The 26,280-nt window shown below is 35.9% G+C and overlaps 2 protein-coding genes across 5 annotated transcripts in view; one reads left to right on the forward strand and one right to left on the reverse strand.

The window, feature by feature from the left end:
* LOC113232029 overlaps window positions 1–8,619 on the reverse strand; it is a 9,688-nt gene extending 1,069 nt beyond the window's left edge. Inside the window, exons 1-4 of the mRNA XM_026466653.1 lie at window positions 7,712–8,619; window positions 6,104–6,200; window positions 2,929–3,042; window positions 1,959–2,114 (exon numbers count right to left, since the gene is read on the reverse strand). Coding sequence (XP_026322438.1) covers window positions 1,959–2,114; window positions 2,929–3,042; window positions 6,104–6,200; window positions 7,712–8,418 — 1,074 coding nt within the window. The 5' untranslated portion in view covers window positions 8,419–8,619. The remainder of the gene's footprint in view (window positions 1–1,958; window positions 2,115–2,928; window positions 3,043–6,103; window positions 6,201–7,711) is intronic.
* Window positions 8,620–9,964: 1,345 nt separating this feature from the next.
* Window positions 9,965–26,280, forward strand: part of LOC113231741 (putative sodium-dependent multivitamin transporter) — a 21,632-nt gene continuing 5,316 nt past the window's right edge. For 2 of the 4 annotated variants that reach the window (XM_026466236.1, XM_026466239.1), the window contains exons 1-8: window positions 16,402–16,697; window positions 19,922–20,044; window positions 20,587–21,149; window positions 21,232–21,328; window positions 23,937–24,101; window positions 24,727–24,884; window positions 25,050–25,052; window positions 25,686–25,890. In XM_026466236.1, coding sequence (XP_026322021.1) covers window positions 19,928–20,044; window positions 20,587–21,149; window positions 21,232–21,328; window positions 23,937–24,101; window positions 24,727–24,884; window positions 25,050–25,052; window positions 25,686–25,890 — 1,308 coding nt within the window. In that variant the 5' untranslated portion in view covers window positions 16,402–16,697; window positions 19,922–19,927. Of the gene's footprint in view, window positions 10,152–16,401; window positions 16,698–19,921; window positions 20,045–20,586; window positions 21,150–21,231; window positions 21,329–23,936; window positions 24,102–24,726; window positions 24,885–25,049; window positions 25,053–25,685; window positions 25,891–26,280 lie in introns of those variants that run through there. The other 2 variants (XM_026466237.1, XM_026466238.1) reach the window with 2 other exon arrangements.

Here is a 26,280-nt window from a genome sequence, read left to right on the forward strand (position 1 = left end):
ACTCATTCAGCCAGCAATTCTACTCATAGAGTACGGCCTAGTCTACATCCCTCTTCCTCACAGCTGAAGGGGTGAATATCCCTAGCTGATGGTCTACCTATGATAGGCAACTCACATCAGTGATCAGCCTTTACTACAGGCTAGCCACACACTGCTCGGAAGTCACTAACTTACCAACAAGTAAACCACCGAGGAGGCTATGGCTTTGGTCTGCCAAAAACCTATCTAAAAGGACAGACCATGATCACATCCTAAACAAACAAATCAAAATATTTTCACTAGTTAGCTATCCTATCTAATTAGGGAACCTGACTAAACCCTAACACTTTATTTTAGCGACCCTAAACTGGCTGAACGATCCTAATAAAAATTCTAAACATCACTACAAGTTCCTAACTATCTCAGCCTAAGCTATCTCCAACGTGCATGCTGCCACAACGACGACACAGGCTTGAACATCCATCGGACGATCACTGGGTTACATCACTATTGATCTCCCAGCTGCCTTAGTCCTCATTTTGCAGCTATCACGTTCCATCAGCTTCACTTGCTATCTTTAACCAAACAAAAACCAACCCACGTATAACGTCAACAACATATTCTAACTACATGTCCTCAGACATACATATGGTATGAGGGTATACCACATGAAGAATTTCTAATAATTAAATAAATATATTTTCCCAGAATGCAGACAGTCCTTGATCAACTGGAGGGATGAGCAGGAACTATTCGCACATCTGTATGTGCGAATCCTGTGATAATATATCTATCAAATTAAAAAAATATATATAAGAAAAACAAAAGTAAATGTTATCTATTTGATGGTGTATCCTCTCCTCCCTTGGCTGTAGCTCAGATGCATTGCGAGAGGTACTTTTAATAATATAAAACCGGGATTAACTTAAACTTTGGTTTATTTTATCATTTTCATGTCTAGGGTTACGAAACAATAATCTTAATATCATATGTCAAGATCTTCTATTTTCTTAACATTCTTTTTCAAAGAATTCTAAATACAAACTAACTCATTCAGCCAGCAATTCTACTCATAGAGTACGGCCTAGTCTACAGTACGTTCGGTCGTATTTGCCAAGTTTTATTGGAATCGGTTAACGGAAAGTGGGTGAAATCCAATGAAACCGATTCATCCCCCAATTTGTCACCTTTAGAGGTGGAATATTTTTTCAAATTTCAACGAGACGACTACAGCGGTATCCCCTTTCCAACAAAGAGAAAATAATTGAAATCAGTTCACAATTGTTGAAGTAATCGCGTAACATAGGTACACACAAAAAATACGGTCGAATTGAGATCCTCCTATTTTTAAGATGGTTAAATAAAATAAATAAAAAAAAAATCTTAGTACAAGTACATTTCAAGAATCGAGTCATAGACACAAACTTTTATTAAGTTAATTCTTTAATTGATTAAAAATTGTCACAGAAATTAAAATGTAAAGAACGCTTATCATAATAAAAATCAAAACTCAAAGAAACAATCATGAAAAAGCTAAGAACTAAATTGTATTTCCCATTGAAATAAAAGTATCTACTTCACTAATAGGTATTATTATTGACTACCTTATAATATATGTGTAGGCGAGAGGTAAAGTGCCTTAAGTCCGTATTTTGGAATTTAGATGTTTTTACAAACATTGCCTTAGGATGGTAAAAATCACGTACAGGTGAAATACATTTAAGTCGTATCGTCGTTTGTTTTTTATTTTATCTTAAGATTGATAGGCAACGAATATATCGCATTTTTTTTTTCAAATTATCCAACGTTTTTCGGCTGATTCATAAGATTGATTTTAAATGTCTAGTTAAGAGCCTCATTTTCTTTAAAAAGCTCTGTGGTATAAACTACTATTTGGCGCCTAAGGTTCCTCTGACTTACAGATATGTGATTGGTTTTATTCATATACACCATTTATATAAATGGTATGCTTTACTTACGGTCAAAAAACAAGCATTATCCATATTAGCAAACCCGCCCGCACTTAGACGCAACGGGCGTTGCGCGCGTATCAACACGACCAGCAAATTACGGCGAATACGCACGGGCATGCGCTCCCATTTGCTATTCATCACTGCTTCGGCTACGCGACCTGCCTGGAAAGAATCAAATAAGGAGGCAAAGGAATATTAACTCTACTTAAACATGTAGATAGGCTCTACACATAAATAGGCCTGTACCAGTTACTAATGAAAATAATGTACTAGACAACCACACTAATGATCCGCAGCTTGATTTTGATTGTCTCTCCCGATCGGAAACTAAGGGTCGTATTCCAGAACTCATAATTCCGATCGGAGTTGTGAAGCGCATAATTGCGATTCACAACTCCGATCGGAAACTTTGACATTTCAAATCGGAACAATAGTTGATTTAGCTCACAAATTAGAAAGATATAGTAGGAATCAGGTTCATCTTCTCGCTCGGAGACCTATCTGATTTAGAGACTCGGATGGACTCCGACTTGAATTAAAAAACACCACGTGCTGGGTCTTGGGGGCGCCGAAGCATTCTTCCAAGACCCAGCGGTGCCTATCCGTTTCTGGGCTCACCTCGCTAAGAAAAGGAGAGGAACTATTCTTACCTTCACAGCCTACTTCATAGCCTACTTGCATATTTAAAGTGGTGCAAATTTAAAAATGCAATTGAGTAAAATAAAATTTGTTCGACTTAGAATTCCGCATTCGTAGTATTGACAATGGTATAAGTAGATATCGTTGACATATTTAATTCAAGTTATAATTAATATCGTGAATATAATAATTTGATTGTATATCTGTCATGACTAATTAACTTCTAAGTCGAGCAAATTCTTTAAACACTTTTGTAAATTAACTACCAATCAGTGTAAAAACTAATTAGTAACCTGTTTTCTCAATTAACGCTAAGTGCAACCAATTATCAACTAACTTCAATAGTGAGTTCGTTTCCAGAGTAGCACTGTATAGCCAGTTGTATGGTCATCGCGACGAAGAACGAGAGTGACGTCACGAGCCGAATCGACTTGAAACTGGACGCGTCTCTCTGAGAACAAATTACTCATTTATATAAATTTCCAATCTGTAAACAACTCAGTAAACGTTGCACTAATCAAAAAATAAGTTTTCAACTCTGACTGGCACTTTTCCCATGCTGACAAATCGAAACAAAAAATGTACATTATTATTGATACGAAAAAGAAAAATCTGGTTTCACAAACCGACAACGTTTTATTGCCTCAGCAACGCTCATAAATGAACAAAATATAATGTCGTATGGGTGTTTTATTTGTTTATGTTTCTGAATGAAATCTAATTACATTTTTTTTTTATATTATGTAGGCAGCAAACAAGCATACGACCCGCCTGTTAGAAAGCGGTTACTGTCTCCTCTGAACGCTTGTAACACCAGAGGCGTCACGAGCGCGTTGCCGACCCTTTAGGACACTTCTCAAAACCCTTTTGAAGGACTCATTGCTGTATTCCTGCGGGAAAACCCCGACAGGGAATTCATTCGACAACCTAATTGTACGTGGGAGAAAGCTCCTCTGAAACCGTAGAGTACGAGATCGATTCGGTTCCAGAGTGTGAGGATGGACTCCCTGACGGTGGCGAGCGGTGCGATGATAAAATGTTGCTGTTGCCATCATGTCAAACTCGAAACATTGGCCATTGTTCAAGCGATTCAATATCGTCTGTAAGCACAGGATCGTCAACAATTCTCATAGCACGTCTTTGAACCGCGTCAAAGGGCCCAAGCTGGCATCCAGGAGCTCCCGCCCAAAGATGGCAGCAGTATTCCATGTGACGACGGACTTGTGACTTATAAAGTAGCAGTCTCTGCTCCGAAGTGAAACTTCGCTTCTCTTAGCCCTGTTGAGCACACCAAGCTTTTTGGACGCCAGCTTGAATTTGCCATCTAAGTGACTACGGAATTGAACGTCACAAGAGATGTCGACACCAAAACATATGTACACAGGGCGCACTATAAGTTCCGGAACTGGCCACTTACATAAACAATATTTAAAAAGTAATTACCACATTTGAAAATAGAACTCTTTGGCTATAGAATACAGTTTGTTTCATCTGACTGTCACTTGTTTTTACATTGTGGCGTCATTTTCGAAATTGGTTGTCTACATCACCATGGATTTAACTCGTGAAAATTTTCGTAATATGATTTTTTACGACTTTAAGTGTAATGTAAAAGCTCAGCGGAGCTTCCGTCGGCTTAAACTGCTTTTGGCGATGAACCACCATACAAGACAACTATTTATAGCTGGTTTGCAGAATTCAAACGCGGTCGTGTGAATCTCAGTGACGAATTTCGTGATGGTCGCCCGTCCACGGCTTGAACAACAAACACACATCGATGCTGTGTGCCGTATGATCAAAACAGACAGGCATGTGACATACCATGAGATTCGGGCATCATTAGGTATAGGCATGAGTCAAATACAATCAATACTACACAAAGTTGTGGGTGTGAAAAAGTTGTGCTCTCGGTGGACCCCACACAGTTTGACTGAAGCTAAAAAAATGGATCGCGTCACTTGGTGCAATGCCATGCTTACCATATTCAACGAAGGGGCGGTTAATTTGGTGTGGGACATAGTAACAGGTGACGAAACATGGATTTATAGTTACAATCCCAAAATAAAGCAGCAATCGAGCGTATGGGTCTTGCGAGATGAGCCGAAACCAACCAAAGTGGCGCGCGTGCAAAGTGCCTCTAAACGGATGATTACTTCTTTTTTTAATAAAACTGGACACGTGGCAACTGTTGCTTTGGAGAATCGCTGTACCGTGAATAGTAATTGGTACACGATCATTTCTTTGCCGAAAGGTATTGACAAACTCCGTAAAAATAACCGTAAACGCCATATCATCTTGCACCACGATAATGCCAAATGAATTTTTAAAGGTGAACAACGTTGACCTTATTAGCCATCCCGCGTACATTACCGACCGGGCACCTTGTGACTTTTATTTATTTCCTAAAATTAAGAACCAGTTACGCGGTCAACGATTTTCATCATCTGAAGAGGGTGTCGAAGAGTATGAAAAATATGTTTCAGAGATTGTCACGGAGGAGTGGCATAAATGTTTTCAAAATTGGTTCATTCGTATGAAAAAGTGCAATAACGCTAACAGAGAATACTTTGAGAAACAATAAATTGGTTTCTGACCATTTATAGTATTGTTTTAATTATTCATTCCGGAAACTTATAATGCGCCACACGTATAACATTTTTGTACAAAAAAAATCTCATAATTTATGGAATTACATCGACTTGCCAAGTTTCATTGAAATCGTTTAACGGAAAGTGGGTGAAATCTAATAAACCGGATTAATTCCCTAATTTGCCACTTTTAGAGATGGATGCAACCCTTAGAGGTGGAACATTTTATTTCAATTTAAATAGGACTACTGAGGTATCCCCTTTTCAACAAAAAAAAAAGAATAATTGAAATCGATTCACAAACGTCGGAGTAATCGAGTGACAAAAAAAAAACAGTCAAATAGAGAATCTTCTCCTTTTTTTAACAGACTTCAAAAAAAGAGGAGGTTCTCAATTCGACAGTTTTTTTTGTAGGTATGTTACGCTATCACTTCGACATTTGTGAACCGATATTGATGATTTTTTTTATTAGAAAGAAGGTACCTCAGTCCCTATTGGTCCCATTTAAATTTGAAGAAAATATTCTACCTATAAAGGTGGCAAACTAGGGGATGAATCCGGAATATATGTAATTCCATAAACTTTTGAGAACGGTTTTATTTATAAAAATGTTGTTTAATTATTTAAAGTCGGTTAAAAATACAGACGACATCAGCTAATTACTGAGACCCTTTTAATAATTGCCAGCACTCCCTCATTACTGGAAATAATGTAGTAGTAGAACACGTTGAGTACGTGTTATACAATTTCGTATTTTAAACAGACGAAAAACTTTACTTTGCCTGCTTATATTCCCAAAATGTCGTATATATTTTCACTCCAATTTATTTCATCCTAATTCACATATATATGTACCTATTTAACAAACTTAGAACTTCCTTATACAGATTCGTAAAATGTATGGTGTTATAAAAATCATCTTACCGAAACTTGCACCATAACAACGCAAATTGCCGCCATACTTGAAAGCAATTGAGTCATAAAGCCATAGGAGTAGGTCTGTTTGAATTTCTCTACGCAACTGTAAAAAATAATAAAAGTAAAGTGGATCTTGAATTAGTATTTCATAATTCCAGAACGCAAAAATTAAACATTTTCTTGACGTCAATTGGATTCTCATGCATATTTGTTAAAATGTCGAAACATCATGTAAATAATAAGAAGCGTGATTGGAACGTTCAATACGCTAAAATCTTAATAACAAATGGTATCGCCAAAAACGAGAACTATTTTACATCGCTATGTGAATACGAAAGGGGGATTACACAGAATAGAAGCAAGGAAAAAGCAACGAGTGACAATATTGGAGGCATAATCCCGAGATATTGCAGCGATTCCCCTTGAGCAATCTCATATTGACTGGGAATGGATATTTTTACACAAAGATCGTTTCCTGTCCACAAAGAGTAAATCCTAACTTCCAATAAGCAGGATTTATTACACAGCTTAGTATTTACATCATCTTCCTTCGTAAAAAAAATATTTTTATTGTAATTTGTAGTCCCCAGGTTCAATTTGTACAAGATACCGTACAAGTATCAAGTTTACAAGCATAATGCATTTCAATATCTTTGGAAACGAAAGGTGTGAATTATTTGAAATTCCATTTGATGCGAGGAAAATTGTCGATAAATCCTATGAAACTGATTCGCTACACCTACTCGATTCATAAGAGCAGTTATTTACTACTTGATAGAAGTTAGATTTTTCATGTTCCGTAATCGAGTACAAAGTTTTCACGTACCTATTGGACAAGCTCAAAAAATTTCATTTCATTGTAATTATATGAAAACAGTCAGGCAATGCAATTTGGAATTGAGTTTGTAGCGGCCGGACTTGCCTATTTATTTTAGGGATTGCAAAGTTTGGCTCGGGGCTCAGCGCCATTCGGCCTCCCAGTTAATTCACATTGCAGTTTATGGCAATTTAGCAGACGGTCCTAGCATTTGCTTGCCAAAAAGTTCGATGCACCTACTGAACTCGTACAACTCACAAATGCGTGTAGCTTATGACCGAAATATTTAAAAACCGACACTAAATATTTCTATACGATGCTAATGCATTTAAATTGATTATCAGAGTTAGAGGTTCTTTTGGACCAACCATCTTTGTTTAATTATTATAGAAAGGAAATCTTGTGATGCTTTTCTTCTAACTCGTAATTTAGAAGTTATTTTGTTGTTATTCTTTGGTGACATATATTATGAAATACACTTTGGGATCTGCTTTCGTAAGTGCCAAAACATGGCTTTAGTCTCGTAATATATTTATTTAAGGTATAAAAACCGGAGAGTTTCCAAAGTAATATCTTTATATAGCAAGGTAGTAAGTACGCAATAAGGCTTTTCTACTTTGTTAGCCTGATTATTTCGTTTTCATTATTCTTACGGCTTTTGCAGGCCGGGCTTAAATTTAATTAAAATTTAACTGTAACTGGGTTAAGCAAAACAAACAACACTGATTTATGGTTTTTAGTCTCCTTTTGTTCACTGTCGTTGAATTATTTATACCGACTTGCAATGGGCTACTTACCTGATGAGAGTCTGATGTTGACGAAAACAGTTTCTCAAAGTCGTCTCCAAAGCTGTTTCGATTATTTTTTCTGTGTAATGTTTCTTTACCATGGCTTCATATTTATGAGGATCATATTTTGTCTCCAATTGCGATGCTAAATTTCCTTCATCGGTTATATCCCTTTGAGCACCTTCATACATTTGCTTCATAGTACGATCGTAAGCAGTAGTTAATGCTTCTTGTAAAATAACAAATTGACAACTCATATGGAGTATGACCGACCCAATAAAGGTATCTATAGTCATCACAATATGTCCAGTCCATAGCAAACCTATAGTCTCTAGGGCGAAAGTTGGAATAAAGGACGCGTCTTTTTGATAATTCCAAGGAATGTAAATCGGTTGCGGTAATGTGCGAGGTCTTTTGAAAGCCGTGTCATTTAGTTTCGCTATTTCAGCCTTCCACCATATGTCTTGAAAAGCTCCATATACGCTTGCATTCGTAATGGTTGTCCAACCGAAGAAAAGAAAAGATGCCGTTAATATTCTAGAAACTTTGATGGTATGACGAGTTTTATTACTATTCTGATAAAATCTATGCAAGTCTACTTCCAAAGTATGCACAATGTCTTGAATTGCAGCATTTCTGAAGTAGAAAATACAGAGTTTTATCAAAGTGAGATCATGTGTAATGACAAAGGAGAGGCTGAACATAAATTTGTCCATGTCCTTTTCGCCGCCGACGAAGGGGTCGATTGTTTCGAGACCTACGAAGCCAACGACCCATACCAGCTGCGTTACAATGGCGTAGTACAAGTACCAGCCAAAAAAGTTTCTAGTATCGCCTTCATCGGGATGGTGCCACCAGCCAAGGCCTAGAAATCTAAGAAGAAAATAATGAAAACCAAAGTAACGTTTTGGACGATTTGGGTCGCACATGACGCCTGAAAGAGGTCAGATTTGTAAATGACGCTTATCACATAGTAGTAACACCTACCGAGCATCGTACACTCTATAAAAACTAATTGGGGTTGACATGACACCTCTAAATTCAGCAGGCAATTCATAAGCAGAAGCGAATAATATATAAAATTGTTATCCCTATTGGTGGCGGCAGAATGTGATGGTTTTTTGAGAAATAATTTTTTAGAAGCATTGACCTACCAATTTAGGTGTTTAAAAAACACTAAACATAGTTACAAATTTACAATCGACTATGTGTTAATTTTCATTTTCCATTTTCTACTTTAACTTGTTCTTTATCAGTAAAACAACAGTAAAAAATAAAACAATTCTTAATTTAAATCTAGTATGAATAGAATACGTTTCTGTACGGTGTGTTTCTGTCTACGTACCACTTACGTAGATACGTAGAAACGTACTTCATTTTAATTGTACGAAATACTTTATTAATTACTTAGTTTATAAAGCGGAGTGACGGGATGAACAAGTCGCAACAGTTGCAGTACCAATCAGAGCTTTAAATCGCAAAGTTCATAGGTGCACTGCCACTGGGCACGTCACCCTAGACATAAGTTGATAAGTCCCATGAGCCTGTAATTTCATCAGCATCTTTACCCTTCTAAACCGGAACGCAGTAATGCTCATATTACTGTGACGGCAGAAACAGGTGTGGCGGCAATACTTCCTTGGACGAACTCTTTCACAACGAACTCTAGGTGCTGCTACTAATTTGTTGAAATTGTTAATAATAAAGAAAAAAGCTGAAACTTCATTAGAATAAAATAAATTTTCGCTACGCCGATTGTATGCCGTTCAAATTTTATTAGGGGCCCGGTTTGGACAAATCATCGGCGGTGGAGGCAGCGGCGTGGCGGTCCGTGGCGGCACACATGACTTTTTCTTTCGTGGGAAAATCTTTCTAGGATATTTCTTCGCCGCGGGGGCAGCAGAGAGGTTATTGACTTCTACCGGCTAAAACCCCACGGTGGCCTTCTTGGGTACTAGTGGGAAAGATCCAGGATCGACTTTGCGCACTGGAATCCCCCAGCACTGAGTAGGAGCTACGTCCTCCCCCTCCGCTCCTCACGATGGAGCGGGTCACATCCCGCTCCGGCGTACTCCTCGCGACTGCCAAACTTACTGGCGAACGGAGCGCCCGTTCCGGTCACTCGCAGCCACTAAGGTACGCCTCCACCGAGCGGGATCGGCCTTCTCTCGATCACGCTCGGCGACCTCTTTCTGAAGCATCATCTCTTCACAGAAGGAGATCACTGCCTTATGGGACTCTTAATTCGCCAACATAGCCGCTACTAGGTATGCCTGGGGGAGAGAGATCTCGCCCGATCCGGGCAACGAGGATGTTCCGCTCGGAGGACCACGCGGGGCACTCCTCCAGCGTGTACTGGACGTAATCCTGGTCCCTCCCGCAGTGGTGGCACTGCGTCGTCGACTCGCGTCCGATCCAATTCAGATACTCACCGAAGCATCCGTGCCCGGTGAGTATCTGCGGCACACATATCTAATGCAAGGTGGCAACATTTTTCCATTAGCTGACTATTGGACGGTTTGTATTCCATAAAATACATTAACTATCAATAAACTATATATCTTGGCATTTAGTTTATATTTTAGGGTGTAGGACAACTTTGCAAAATGCACTGTAATTCGGAGATGGCTTACTGTACCTTGAAAAAATCTCTAACCTTATAGGGTTGTGATTAGACAAATACACTGGAAGGTATTCGTTTTTCTCGTTGGTGGATTGTGATATTGCTGCCACATTGGGTTATTAACCTCCTAAGGCCCCATAAACATCAAAATGTAAATAATATGTGCAGTGTTCAGACACAGACAATATTGTTCCTATGGTCACTAGAAGCCCAGTGTACATTATAATGATAATTTCGCGCTATATATTCTTTATTAACATAGAGTATCTAGAGTACTCGTTTTTCATATAAAACTGATGCTAAATTTCCTTGGGCTTGAAGCATGTAATTTCATTTAGTACATTATGGTATATTGGGTGTTTAGCGCTTTTACTATTATAATTTTTTGCTCCTAAGAGATTTAGAGATAGGCTGCAGTTTCAATAAGAGCTGTTGAGCTGACGAGGACATTAGTCACATGACCCCAAGTACAACTCGATGTAGGTACAGATTTTAGTTCAAACTACAGTTTATTTAATTACTTACTAGTTTAAGTGAGACTTCACAGTAACTTTTCAAAAATAAACTAAAAAAACTACTCAAGGGGGTATATATCCACATTCTTAACTTACGGTTTCGGAATGGCTACATTTTATTAATATTTATTTACTTAGAAATCTCTGTCTTTTCTGCTTTAACCCGAAATGAATATTACTTATCATTTGATTGCAGAATTAATTATTAATCAAGGACCGGAAAACCCCTTCATTTGATTAACTCTATCGATAGGGAAAGCATATTAAATGGCTATCCAAACGATATGTGTTACCCTATCGTTTGGTAATCTTTTAACAAGATTAACTATTTCTAATGCGCTTTTTGTAGGTAAGAGGTACACCAATAACCCCTTACCATTCCCTAGGTACCCACCACTAGGTAACACTAGGTACCACCCCTTTGAGCATACAACACATGCATACAGCACACGACGCTAAGTATTATTTATCTAACTTTCTGTCATCCTTTGAAGGGCAGAGCGGTTAGTGTTTTAAAATGCTCGATTCTTGGTGTTCTAAATTTTTTGGATTGACTCCATCACAGTGCTCGACTCATAAAGACAGCGACTACTGCTGGATCTATTATGAGCCTGTCGAGTTTCCGAATAGACTCGAGTTCGACGTTAGTGCTCGAATCTGTTTATGTAACGAAACGCGTTCGAGTTTCGCAAGTACCTGAGCGGTGTTGCGGTGTTATGACATATGATGTTAAAACATTTTTTTTCTAATACCTAGTGACTACGAACAAGTTGTGGGCCTGGTGGTAAACAACAACCTGAGCCATAAGTTGACAAGTCTCATGTGCCTGTAATTTCATCAGCGTCTCTACCCTTCAAAACCGGAACGCAGTGACGCTCACATTACTGCTTGGCGGCAGAAATAGGTAAGGTGGCAGTACTACCCTGGACGAACTTTCACAAGGAGTTTTACTGCTACTAAAGCATAAAAAACATAATAATTGTTTATTTTGTGTAATGATAAGTAAATAATAATAAATAAATAAATATTGCTCAACATTCTATACGTTGCTCTGATCCCAAAGTAAGTAACAAAAGCACTTGTGTACCACAACACACAAACCCGAGACAATAGGTAAGTGTTTATTTATATCGAGTTCTTAGGTTTTCGCGATTGTTACACATAGGAAATGAAACTATTTTTCCGGATTTAAATCGCGTATATTTATTTTTTCAAACAAACCGACGTTTCGGGCCCTTTACAGGTCCCATGGTCACGGTTGACTGAGTGGTACAGTCTTCAACCAGTTATGTCTAATATTAATGCAAACCACCCTATTTTTTCACTATAGTTACAATAGTTATTTATTAAATACCTTATTTTTAATTTTACAAAGAAAACATTCCAATTTATGCTACATTAAGTTTTACAAATTATTTTATTGAATGAATTTTTATTACGTTTAATTTATTATTAATTTTGAATAGAAATTAGAATAAACTAAAACATATTAATTAGTACTGCAGTCTTATGTCTGTTTGGGATTTTTCATTAGAGGAAATACTGGATCCCAAACTGGTGGTACGGAGAAACCATCTTCCCTGTTGAAATTAGGATGTTTTTTAATTTCAATGGCCTCTCGCAGCATCCTGGGTAGATAACGGACTTCTTTTGCAAGGACCTGGGGTTTGTCAAACTTCATTGAATGTGTAGGTTAATCCATGAGATGCTCGAAGACTGCCGACTTGTTTACGCGACGGTGTTTGACATCAGCTATTATGTTCTTTGACGCGGGTACAAATACTTCGCTTTGTTTGTCTAATATAAGAGAGACCGCACTCACAGTCAAGCTTGTAAACTCCTGCATCCTGCAAGGGGATGTTACATTTCACGGGTCTCAGGAACTGAGAAATCTTCCTCAGGGGCTTGAAATAGGTCTTGATAGATGCACGCCTGAGGACTCTTCCGATCTTGTCTGTAACACTTCTCACGTAAGGTAAGATGGCAGGTCTTCGCTCGACTGTTGGTGGTTTCACACGGGGCCTGCGGCGTTGGCGTGGAATCTTCAACTTATTCGTATGTAGGACTTGCTTTGTATGCTGAAGTTCCCCTGCCAGATGATTACTATCGCAGACACCATATGCTCTCTGAAACTGTATTTGGTGATTATAAGAAGAAAAATCAGACGAAACCATGATTTTTAAATCTCAAATTTCGTTTTTTCCATTTTGCAATATGGCCGCCATACAAGCGTTTTTTTGGCGGCAGATAAAAATTTGCTCTAATTCAACTGAAACCGGATGGATGTTTAATAGTAATTTGCGGTCAAAATGATGTTTTCTCCATTTTTCAATATAGCTGCCATACAAACTTCTTTGGCTGCAAAATTTGCTCTAATTCATGTGCCTATCAACAGTAACTATAGTTACAGCTAATTGAGGTCAGGCGCAAAATAGGTACATGTGAACGGTTTGTGACCATAATTTATCATTATGTACCTTAATATAAAATATTTAACATAATAAGTAAATAATACTTCTGTTTATTTTTTAATTTATTTTCTATTTATTTATTTACACTAAAATAATTTTATTCTAAATATTCTGTTATGAAATCACATTAAATTTAAAATTCGAAATGTAGTCAAAGGTTTTTTAACGAAAGAAACTCTTATCTTTATCTCATTTTTAGATGTAGACAAACAGCCGTAGTACATGGTACAATTCAAGACTAGCATATAGTAAAGTACGTTCGAAATAAATAAATTTAAACTGTTTAAGAGTCAAAACGACTCGCCGACACCCTTCTTGCCGTTCCGTCAATGTTGCAACAATATGCGGAGCGCGTGTGGTATCTAAAGGTAGAGAGGGGAGGGTTTCTCGTTACTTTTTATTCTCTGGCAGTGCAATTATAAGTCGAATGGATTGCGCGAAGAGTTTAAAATAGTATGACGGCGTTCTATAAACACTTCTTACCTTCACCCTAGTGAGGGTTTACGGTGTCGGTAAATAATTACCTGTCTACCTGAATCTACTAACTTACTGATTAAATTTGGCTGGTATTTCGTTGGGGTAAGTCAAAGATATCCTTACCGAATCAATAAGGTTTATGAAAACAAGTCAATGAAATACCCGATCGAATGCCCCTTTAATGATAAGCGGTTACGATCCTTATATAATATTAATAGGAAAACTATAGGTTGTTAAATAATTGTCATCGACTAATGAAAGGTTTGGGACAAGAGTCGCTATAGGCTTCAATTTAGGTGGAATATTATAATTCTAATACCTCCTATTTAGTTATGATGTTATGTTACATGAACGCCATATAAATATGTATGAAAATGAATACTAAGTATACATCGTGTAATGTTCTTTGGTATTGTTCCGTTTAATTCCCTAATGGGTAATCCCTTCGGTTAATGGTTTTAGCATTATATGTATAGATGACAACTAAAATAAAAAAAATAACCAATCGATGCATAGTTTATAATGCATATTGTATATTACCAATATCTTATTGAATAATGGTTAAAATATCGTCATATTTGATAATTATGTTTAATAAAATTTTCAAACAAATTAAATGATATTTCGAATCTATTTCTGTTATATACTCAATGTGAAATCCTCACTACTCATTACAAGCGTTGGGTAATTTTCCGGAATAAAAATTCAATATAACTATGGAATTTTCAGGAAAATATTCTGAAAAATTGTAAAAATAGAATTCGAAGACTCATTTACGACTTACGTTTAGATATATCTTTTAATTTATTCATATTCTTCTTCTTATTGTATCAATGGCATATACTATAATGATTGCCATCGTGGTGAAAGGATTTGCCAATCAGCGTAAGGTACGCGCCGATTGTTGCCCAGAGTGCGCCAGACATATAGGAAAGGAATAAAAAAATCCCAAAGTCAGTAGCTAAAACCCTTGTTTTATGGAAATCGGAAACAACGACGGCATCTCAATTACCCAGATCCGAAACAATATAGAAACGTTAGTTTTCTACACTGACCCGGCCGGGGATCAAACCCAGGACCTCAGAGATGGCGTCACCATGAAAACCGGCGTGCAAGCCACTCGACGAAACGAAAAGGCACATCGGTATCGTGCGGGGAGCCTCCTTTCGTGCACTCCTATTTATTTAATGTTTTATTTTGCATGAATTATAAAATAAAATTGTATAAACATTGCGAAATGAAATTTTTTAAGCCCTGGTTGGCTTATTTTTACAAATCATTATAGTAGAGTTCAGTATCTTCAACTTTTGACAGGTGTCACTGTCAAATATGAAAATATAGGAAAAATATTCAAAAAACATTTATTTTGAAATGAATGAAATTATTGAAATGAAAATGAAAATTGTTCCATGACTCAACACTATCTTACTACTGAGACCAGAATATTCATACATCTTCATATATATATCGTATATATTAGCGGTGTATATAGTAGGTACACCTAAATCCTTTTTTTTTAAAAGGTTTTACTCTAAATCCTGATTCCTAACGTAAGGTCCGGTGTATTTAATCCACTTCGAGCTGCGAGGGTTAATTAGCATAAAAAATAATGCTCTAAAAAAAATTGACAATATGTTTTGAAATTCCCTTCATCGGTCTTGTAAAGCTAATATAGTGAGTTAAATGGTCATGGCAGAAACAAAACTTGCTTTAAAAAAGAGTGAAAAAATAATCACAATGGCAGCGTCATAAGAGTTGGAAAAACTGACATCTCTAAAAGACGTGCGCGCGCATCCAATCTAGCGATGTAGCGCTTTATTCAGCATGGGTAGAATGCGGCCAGTACTCGTTCAATAATGCGTAATTCGTCAAATAAGATACAACGTTCGTTCGTATTTTCAGATTATGTTCGCGTAGTATTTCTGATACTTAAGGTTATAATATATGAATAATGATATAATATATAATGTTATAATATAAAAAGAGTCGTAAACAAACTAAAGTTTAACGCTAAAATGTAGCTGAATTACACTACTATGCAGAAATCTGAATATTTTTATTCAGTGCTTAGGACATTTTCTGTTCTCGTATCTCGTACGTTTTCTCCACTTTGTTTTTTATCGTAGCACGAGAGTGTCTAACTATAGCGCTGATTGATTTTTCTTTATGAATGTAACATTCTAAGGTTTGTGCTGTAGATAAACCTAAATGTTATCTTTCGTAATTTTTTTCTGTATACGCATTGTATACGTCTGTAATTGCATATTTGTCAGTAATAAGTATCTACTTTTAACACGGATAAACTTTGGGAAATAAGTACTTATTTAAACGCTACGCATTAATTGGATTTTCAGATTTTATTCTAATAAAATAAACACATTTATTTTACATTGTTGATTTATAGCGTAAACCTTTAGTATGAAAAATATTTTTATTATTGTAGCAATAAAAATCAGGATAAAGCAATAACAATAAAGCGCTATATAGCTGAGATTCAGCTGCCACTGATATCGTACGATTCGTAAAAACATAACCTCTAAAGCAACAGCGTTAAATATGCAAGCGAGACGACTTTGGTTCAGCTGTCTCAGTTCACAAGCCGAGAATTGCCGCGGCCACACGTTACCTACAGTGAATTTAAGAATTTTTATTTAATTTACAGAGTGGCATTCTAAATAATAAAAAAAACTAGTCAGTATAGTAACTAGGCTATGTTTACTTACGTCATTGTAAGATTACGGGTTTTAATAGGTCAAGTTTATTGAACCGCTGTGAAATTGATATAAATGTGGGTAAAATGAAACAAATGAAATTTCTTTTAAATTAGACTTATTATCAAACAAGTTTTGGTATTTATTACATAAACGATTGGATTTTTGACATTGTTGCTGTAGATAGAAAATAATAACGTAAGTACTAATAAGCTTTAAGCAACATATTTTATGCTTGGTTAATAAATTTTTAGTTGGAAATTGCCAGTTTAAATAATATATAATGATGTTTTGCAATAATAACACTAGAGGAAAATTATGCTTTACATAACGTCACATGCCTATGATTCAACATTAATATTAGGTTATCCACATTTTGAAGAGTTATATTTGCAGAGGTAGCAACACTGGGAATAAGAAATACAGTTAGTAGAAAATATGCGAAAATTTCCAAAATTGCCAACAGTACTTATCCTCTAAACTATTTTGATATTACTTTCAGTGTCGTATTTAAATTTTAATATTAAATTTACCCATGTCATTTTATTCAAGAAAAAATAAATATGTATAAAATAGGAATTATATTTTACGACTCGCCGCAATCAAATATAATATAAATAGATTATTTGTACAGCCATGTAAATAGCTTTCGGTTTTATATCTTTTCGACTAAGTACCACTTAATTACAAACTAAGTATTATATGTAAGTGTTTCAGTGTATTGAACTTTAGATTATGCATTAACCGATTCTACAATATCTACGTATTTGGTTCTAATTTTAAAATATTCGGAAGTTGTTTTATATTTTCTATACTACATTATTTATTTATTTATTTATTATGATATCAAGTGATGGGACGAACATGACGTGCGCGAGGCGGTAAGCAACATGCCTGTCCATAGGATTTCCAGTGCCACTCAGAAGTTTAAATCGTAAAAAATTAAAGCAGCCTTTCCCAAAGTGGGCGATAACGCCCCCTTGTGGGCGCTAAAGGCCTAAAGTGGGGTGGTAAGAGACCCAGAAAAAAAAGGGGGCGTTGTGTAGAGGCTTAGGGGGAGATTTGTAATTTCATCTAGGAATACTCTAAGACACCGACTGAGCTCTCGACTCTCGACTACAACTTGTGAACATCAACTAATATTATTAAAATGAATGAAAAATGTGAGGTGGCGTTACTTCCCTGAGCGAACTCTTTTATTAGTAAAAGACTGCTACTGCTACTGCTGCTATTTACAACGAACTTGATAGCCCAGCGGTTAGAGTTGTGGGCACTAGACAAAGCGACATGGATTAGATTCCCGTTAAATACGGAAATGAACTTATTTAAATTGGTTCTGGTTTGGTTGTTTTGGATAGTCTTAGCTGAGACTTTGGATAGTCGTAGAGCTTCGTGTGAAAGAGTACGTCCAGGGAAGTACACCACACACCTATTTTTGCCATTACCGCGTTCCAATTGATCGAGAATTGACTTAACATAAGTTTGTGTCTATAATTCGATTCTTAAAATTTACTTTTACCAGAAATTCTACTTTTTTGCGAATTTGTTCATCCGTCGCATTAATGTTCTTAAAGAGATTATAGGAAATGAAACAATTTTCTACTATTCAACAAAATCAACGACGTTTCTGGGCCTTTACAGGTTTCTGGGCACGGCTGATACGAAAAGCATTGATTTCCAATAATGTAGTCTTCTTTACAGGAATTTTGGTAGCAGTAGAGCCTTTTGTGAAAGAGTTTGTCCGGGGAAGTACTACCATCTTACCTATTTCTGCCGCCAAGCAGTAATGTGAGCATTACTGCGTCCCGGTTATGAAGAGTAAGAGCGTTGATGAAATTACAGCCATATGTGATTTGTCAACTTACGGTTCAAGGTGACGGTGGTAGTGTCTCTTAGATCTTTGCGTTTTAAAGTTCTAAGTGGCACTGCAACTGCTATGGACAGGTATGTCGCTTACGACCAGGCGAACGACTTGTTCGTTCCGTCACTTAGTATCTAATTAGAAAATAGTGCCCCGGAGTTAAGTTCGTTGGCTGGCTAAGAACAGGGAACACACTAATTGCCTGGTCTCTACAACTGGGGAACTAGTTGTAGAGTCCAGACCATTAGTGTGTTTTTCACGTTTTAGTTATATTCTATATACACGTCCATTTTATTATGTAATGTTAAAATGAGCAGAAATTTGAACAATATATTACATTATGGAGTACTCGAAGGTGAAGGGCCGATAAACAATCGCTCCTATTGATAAATAATGGTCAAGTTAAAATCTTTCATATATTTGTCGATTAAAGCGCAATTACAGATTAAAAACATCTTACGAAGTTGAAGTTCAAAACTTATAACAATGCTAAGAGCATTTTAAGTAAAGGTCACGTTTGTACACTTTTCGTCCTGTTACTTGGTATAAAAAAAAACTGTTAAACTAGGTTATTTCCTGTACTGTGAGTACCAAAATAACGAAATTCTCTCTTAGATACTAACTCAGAATGCCCAGACAAGATTTACAATAATTGTTGTCTAAATAAAATTGTCCTACCGGGACTTTCTTATCTATAGTGCAAAGAGTTTTAAGCGCTGGGTTACCGAAATCAACAAATTCCTTTATGATAGATTAGCGATACCTTAAGTAATTTAAAAATAAACAATTACCACTCGGGTAACAACAATTTCAAGGCACGTTTATAAATATTCCATGGCCGTTACAAGTATTGTTCATAAATATAATGGCTTAAAAATGTGTATAAATATATAAAGTCGCCTCATAGTGAAAATCTCGCATACGCGTTTTCACATAGTTCGTTTTTACCGATTTTTGTCGAAGAAAAATTTATAAATGTCTTGCTCAAATATATTTTTAAAATAATATATAACCTGAAAGAGGTATAATTTAAATAATTAAAATGCTAACTACAAACACTATTACATTTGCTGCATTTTGCACCACATTTTTATCTTCGTCCTGAAAAATAGAAATCACATACGAGGTATTCACTCTAAGACGTCGATAACTGATTTCTTAAGGTGTTTTAAAACCTAATGATACTCTGGTAACCATTGTGTTGAGTCACATTTATAAATATTATGTAGTCGCTACAATACTTAACTGTAAATTAAGACCGATTGGATACGGGCAAGATCGCTTCGTAAATAGAAATTTCGTTCGAGACTGTAATTAAAATGATTGAATCAATTGGTTCGTCTGAATACGGACATTGTTTTCCAATCCACAGATTGCAGTAGATATATGAATGTCATTTGCTTACATTAAGTACATATCTTACTATACTCATGGATATATTTATACTAGAAAAAAGGTTGATTTATAATATTTAACAACACTCGTATCAAAGTTTAGTCGAAATTCTTTTTTCAAATTCAACGTAAAAACACTAAACCGGCATTATCTGATATTTTTACAGCGAAAAATGGCACAAAATGTGTTTGGGGCGTGGGACTATTCCATAATGGCAGCCACCATGTTAATTTCAATTGGCATAGGGCTATATTTCCGATTCAGCGGAGGTAAACAGAAAACCAACGAGGTAAGTTCCGAATAACTGTCCACTTTTAGACAAATTGATATAGTTGCCAAAATTATGTACGTAAAGATCGATATACAAATTAGTTAAAATTTCTTTTAATAACCCCGCTTTCTACTTTTACAAGCAGTTTGTCAGAAAAAAAAATCGTTTCTGTGCTCACAGAGGTTATCTTTGAAGTACCTATGTACCGTTCCGCTAAACACCGGGCGTGTGTGGCTTGCCCTTAATTCAGCGAACATTACTAAGGGACAGTGTTCCGTAACTTTAGTCCAGTATAGTAGTGTACTTTTTATGCGATAAACTTGAAAATTAAAAATATATTAATCATACGAACTGTTCATGCGAAAATGTTATTGTCAACTAACGCCTAATTCGGTTACAGTCACTGCCTTTTCTTATTGATTTTTAAAAAATATAAAAATAGGTCTCGGTAAGAGAAATCGCACTTTGTTTTTTAGATCTTGTATGTACAACTATAGTACGCCAGGGTTATTTATGTAAAGTGATCAAAATTAAGTAACGAAAGTGTTTTCTCTTCCCAGGAATACCTCCTTGCAGATCGCAATATGTCTATACTGCCTGTAGCAGTTTCTTTAATGGCATCCTTTATGTCAGCGATCACACTGCTCGGTGTGTCTTCAGAGAATTATTATTATGGAATGCAATTTGTAGTCATTAATTTTGCATATGGAATAGCTACACCAATTATCAGCCAGTTATATCTACCAGTATTCTTTGGACTCCAAAAGACAAGCACTTATGAGTATTTGGAGCTCAGATTCGGCACCCATATAAGATTGTTGGCCTCCCTGACATATACATTACAAATGGTGCTCTACAATGGCATTGTGTTATACGCACCAGCAATCGTCTTAGAATCTGTGACTGGGCTGGATAGATTGGTATCTATACTAGTAGTTGGATTAGTATGCACATTCTACTCGACCCTAGGTGGTATGAAAGCAGTTCTATTCACTGATTTATTCCAATCTGCTCTAATGTTGATTGCTGTGTTCAGTGTGCTCATATTTAGCTCTATTCAAGTTGGTGGGTTGGGTCAAATGTTCGAAATTGCAAAAGAAGGAGGACGTTTAGACTTTTCAAAGTAAGTTTAATTTTGGAATGTAAATACGTTGATAGCTTTAAGTACTGAATAATGATAGATAATTATGTTCTTATTATCTCAGTTTTAGTATAGACCCCACAGAAAGACATACTTGGTGGTCTCTGGTCATCGGAGGTATGTTTACATACATGTCGCTGTATGGAGTTAATCATACACAGGTGAGTTTTGCAATCGAATGTAGATATTATGTCTTTATTCTGTGTTATAACAACTGAAGAATAATAATAATAGGCTTGCTGAGAACACTCGTTTCAACATTAATGAAAATGGGTCTTAAATAACGCACTTTAAATACAAAAAACGTGATATATTCTAAGGACGGGTTCTACGTAAGATATTTTAGTGGTAAATACGTACAGATAAATCAAAACGTATTGCTTACTTTAACGGTGAGTATATTTCCATGATGACGCAGGAATATTTTCAATTGGCATGATAACGCTGACATCGAATGCTGTAAGTTTTTAGGTCAGTAGATTTGACTACTAAATACCTATGGCAATAACAAGCGTACATTCAACAAAAAAATATGAAAGCAATTATGTACTTTGCCTCACAGACATGATAATTTTGTACATACTCCTTTTTTGAAATGAAAATGAAGACCTTAAGTGCTATGTAACCTCAAATGGCTTTGGTTGATCCCGCATAACAGTGAAAGCGTTAAATTAATCACTTTGGTAAAAATATTTAATAGGGGTTAAAGTATGAAATTGCCGATTTGTACTGAAAATCTAAATTGTTTATTTTTTAAATTTTTAACAAATTTATTTAATCAAAATAGTTGCCATTATTATCTATACATTGCTGCCATCTAATGGGAAGGTTATTAATGCCTTTGCGATAGAACTCCGACGATCTAGACTGCACAAACTGTGTGAAAGCATTTTGTACTGCCTCCTGGGAAGAAAACTTCTTGTCACGTAGATAATTGTCCAAATCACGAAAAAAATGGTAGTCCGTTGGAGCAAGGTCTGGTGAATACGGAGGATGACGAATGGTTTCTAACTGCAGTTCCTGAAGGGTCAAAATGGTTTCTCGTGCTGTGTGAGGTCTCGCGTTGTCGTGGAGCAATAATGGTGAAGATCGATTCATGAGTCGGGGCTGTTTTACTGCTAGTTTTGTCAACATGGTTCGGAGTTCGGCACAATAGACATCTGCCGTTATTGCTTGACCAGATCGGAGAAAACTATAGTGAATAACACCATGCTGAGACCACCAAACAGTTACCATTACCTTTTTATTGGTAAGTTTTGCTTTAGGACACTGTTGTGGCATTTGACCTGGGGTCAGCCATTGCATTTTTCTTTTCCGGTTATCATAAAGAATCCACTTTTCATCACATGTTACAATTCGATCCAATATTCCTTCATTTCTGTACCGGTTCAACAAGGCAACACAAGTTTCAACACGCGTTTCTTTCTGCAGATCAGTCAAATCATGAGGCACCCATTTTTCGTATTTTTTTATTTTATTGATTTGACGCAAGTGAGTCAATATTGTGGGTAAGGTAACGTTAAACCATGCCGCTAATTCCTGGGTAGTTTGACTAGGATCGGCTTCCACTATCTCTCTTAATTCATCGTTATTCACCTGTGTGGGCGGTCTTCCTCGTGACTCGTTCTTTAAGTCGAAATTTCCATCACGAAAGCGTTTAAACTAAAATCGCACGGTGCGTTCATTAGTAGACCCCTCTCCAAACGCAGCATTGATATTGCGGGCTGTTTCTGCCGCGTTAGTTCCGCGTCGGAACTCGTATTCAAAAATCACTCGAATTTTCGCAGTATCCATCTTTCTTGTCTAAATTGAATAACAAAAACAATTGAAAGTCGATATTCAAATGTTTCAAATTAAAAAAAAAAATAAAAATCACAGAAACCATTTGAAAAAAGTTTCATTCGAAAACCTCAAACCATGAAGATTCTATGAAAATTCAAAGAACCTATTGCAATAAAACGGCAATTTCATACTTTAACCCCTAATAGTAAAATTGAGGATATAATTATATACTGATATGGGTACTATATGGGTGTGAAAACACGATTCCTAAAAATGTTCTCGATCGAAAAAAACAAACTTACCTCGAAATTATTACAAGAAAACCGTAGTATTCAATAGGTACTTTACATATACCAATGATTATTTTTATATCAACTGAACTAAATAGAACACATATATATATATATACGATATACACTGTTCAAAAAACTTTATTTCGTTTGTAAAAAATAAATTTTGATATAAAGCCTTGCCGCTCGACCCAAGCAAAATTAACCCTATTAGTATGGGAAAAATTTGAATTCCAGTTGAGGTAGTATCGACTCTTAATACCGGTTTTTATTTTTATGTTTAAGGTATTGCATATTTTCTTTTTATAATATCAAGTGACGGGCAGAACAAGTCGTGCGCCTGATGGTAAGCTACACGCCTGTCCATAACGGTTGCAGTGCCACTCAGAGCTTTAAATTGCAAAGATCTAAGGGGCACTGCCACTGCGCCCGTCACCCTGAGACATAAGTCGACAAGTTCTATTACTACTAAATTTAATTATAATTAAAAATTTATTAAAATTTTAGAATAGACTCCTGCTTACTAAAGGTGTGTGTGAAAATAGCAGTTGGAATACAGAAGGAACAACTGAATTGCATTTCACCATGGCTGCTCGATTAGCATGCTCGAGCCTTCATCCAAACTGCTTATCAGTTGCGGCAGTCCAGTCTTTAGCTTATATGACTAAGGACTTAGAAAACATTTTCCTGTAAACAGGTCCAAAGATTGCAGACAGTAAGCACACTCAAGCGATCGCAGGCAAGTCTCTGGTGGAGCTGGCCGGTTCTATCCATCCTCAGTGTTTCCACATGCATGAGCGGCATCGGAATGTATGCCGTCTACAAAAACTGTGACCCTTACATGAGTAAAAGTATTTCCACTGTGAGTAAATACTCATTAGTTATGCTTTAAATGTAGTACAGTTGGATGTGTAATGAATGTATCATATAAATATTTTAACCTGACGCTCATTTAATATTATTCATATAATAATTCACTTAATACAACAAACATTTAATAAAAACTTACTATCTATAATTTTATTTTTAATTGCAATCATCAACCTTAACACTCATTTTAAACTATAAGGTTATACATATATGTTTACATATCTAAATAGATTATTAAACTTTTTTGACGATATATAAAATAATTATGTATGTTATTATATTATACACGTTAACTAAAGCTTTATATAAAATATCATAAAGTTTTAATATTATTGCGAATGAGAATTATGTGAAAATAAGTTATACGAAGTTTATTTAGTTCAAATGAAAATGATATTAAATGAGCGTTTTATCATTTAAAATTACTTTATTTGATATTTACACAAGCAAAGCGCACCCAATACGGTCGTCGTCGATAGTTGTTACTTGATTTGATGTAAAATTGACTACTTTATTTACATAATATTACAGGGCCAGAGTCGCACTTATTTCTTCAGTTATACATTTAAATATAAAGTTTTATATTTGAAATTATTTTAGTTTCATTCTCTTTTCAGATTGATCAATTAATGCCCTACTACGTAGTAGACGCAATGAGGTCTGTGCCAGGTTTAGCTGGGCTTTTCGTGGCAGGGATATTCAGCGCTTCTTTGTCTACAATTTCAGCTGCTTGCAACGCATTGGCTGCTGTCACCCTGCACGACTACGTCAGTAGGTGTGAAATACTTTTAAATACACAAAATTTTATTAAACTTCTCTTCGTATCACTTAACTCTCATATTGACTCTACAGTCCCAGTACTGTGGTAAAGATAATGTTAATTAATATTATTATATTTTTAATCATGCGATCATGAATGGTGTACTTTATAATAATTCAGTGGGTAAGTATATTTCTTTATCTTCGACACACACATTAACTATAACCGTAAATTAAAATTTCAAGTACCTACAATACTGCCGTAAGTGACAAGTGGTCAAATACCCGTTTCAAATAGCAGAAGATAGAGCACAAAATTCTCTTTTATGAACAAGTAAATTTAGTTAACGTATTCAGAACGTTATTCGTTAACGGAACTTACCCTAACGATGCATAGCTGAAATATCATACACTTTCAATATTCTAAAACTAGGTTATGATTTTTTTGATATGTCAAAAAATATTTTGTCACTTAGATGCGTTGTAATTAGTGGACGGCAGGATAAGAGTAGTGGTTTTCATAGAAGATATGCCTGCAGACTTATACTCTGAATGTTATAACTTGGACCTTTTCAAGGCGAAAGTGATTAGGCTTTATTTAGATAATACTCCATCGTCGACAACATCATCACTTCCCATCAAGTGAGATGTAGGTCAATAGCTTATATTTTACATTTAAAAATAGATATAATGCAGTATTATATTCTTGTACCTCACCTTTATCACCTCTATAATCTGACTCTTTCCTCTTTATCGCTTTGATTATACGTGTTAGACATATATTGCAAAAATAGGTATTAATTTTATTCGTCTTTAGGTGGTGCACAGTTCGTCCGTCCATCGAGCCTTGGCTTACAAAACTAGCCGCCTGCGCATACGGACTTGTGTTCTTGGCTTTAGCCTTCATAGCTGAATATCTTGGAGGAGTTCTTCAGGCTGCATTGACCATTTTTGGAGCAGTTGGCGGACCATTACTGGGTGTTTTCAGCCTTGGAATATTTACAACTTACGCTAACGAAGCTGTAAGTTCATTCGTATAGATATTTTTACATTTTTAAATTTAATTATTCTTAATTCTATGCTGAGTATTAGTTACTAAGTTTAGGCACCGATATAATAACTATAACTAACTATAAGGTTTATAAAAAAAACCTCGAAAGTACGTGGAATTACACCTATTTGCTAAGATTAATTGAAATCGATTACCTCAAAGCGCGCGAAACCGGGTTGATCCCCTAGTTTGTTACCCTATCAGTAGGAATATTTCCTTCAAATTTAAATAGGACCAATATAGAGGTATCCTCTTTCCAACAAAAAAGAATCATAAAAATTGATTCACAAATGTCGGAATAATCGCGTAACATAAACACACACAAAAAAAGTTGAATTATGAACCTCCTCCTTTTTTGAAG

This window comes from Hyposmocoma kahamanoa, unplaced genomic scaffold (assembly GCF_003589595.1).
Source record: "Hyposmocoma kahamanoa isolate Upper Pololo Valley unplaced genomic scaffold, ASM358959v1 66, whole genome shotgun sequence".
Classification (NCBI taxonomy): Eukaryota; Metazoa; Arthropoda; class Insecta; order Lepidoptera; family Cosmopterigidae; genus Hyposmocoma; species Hyposmocoma kahamanoa.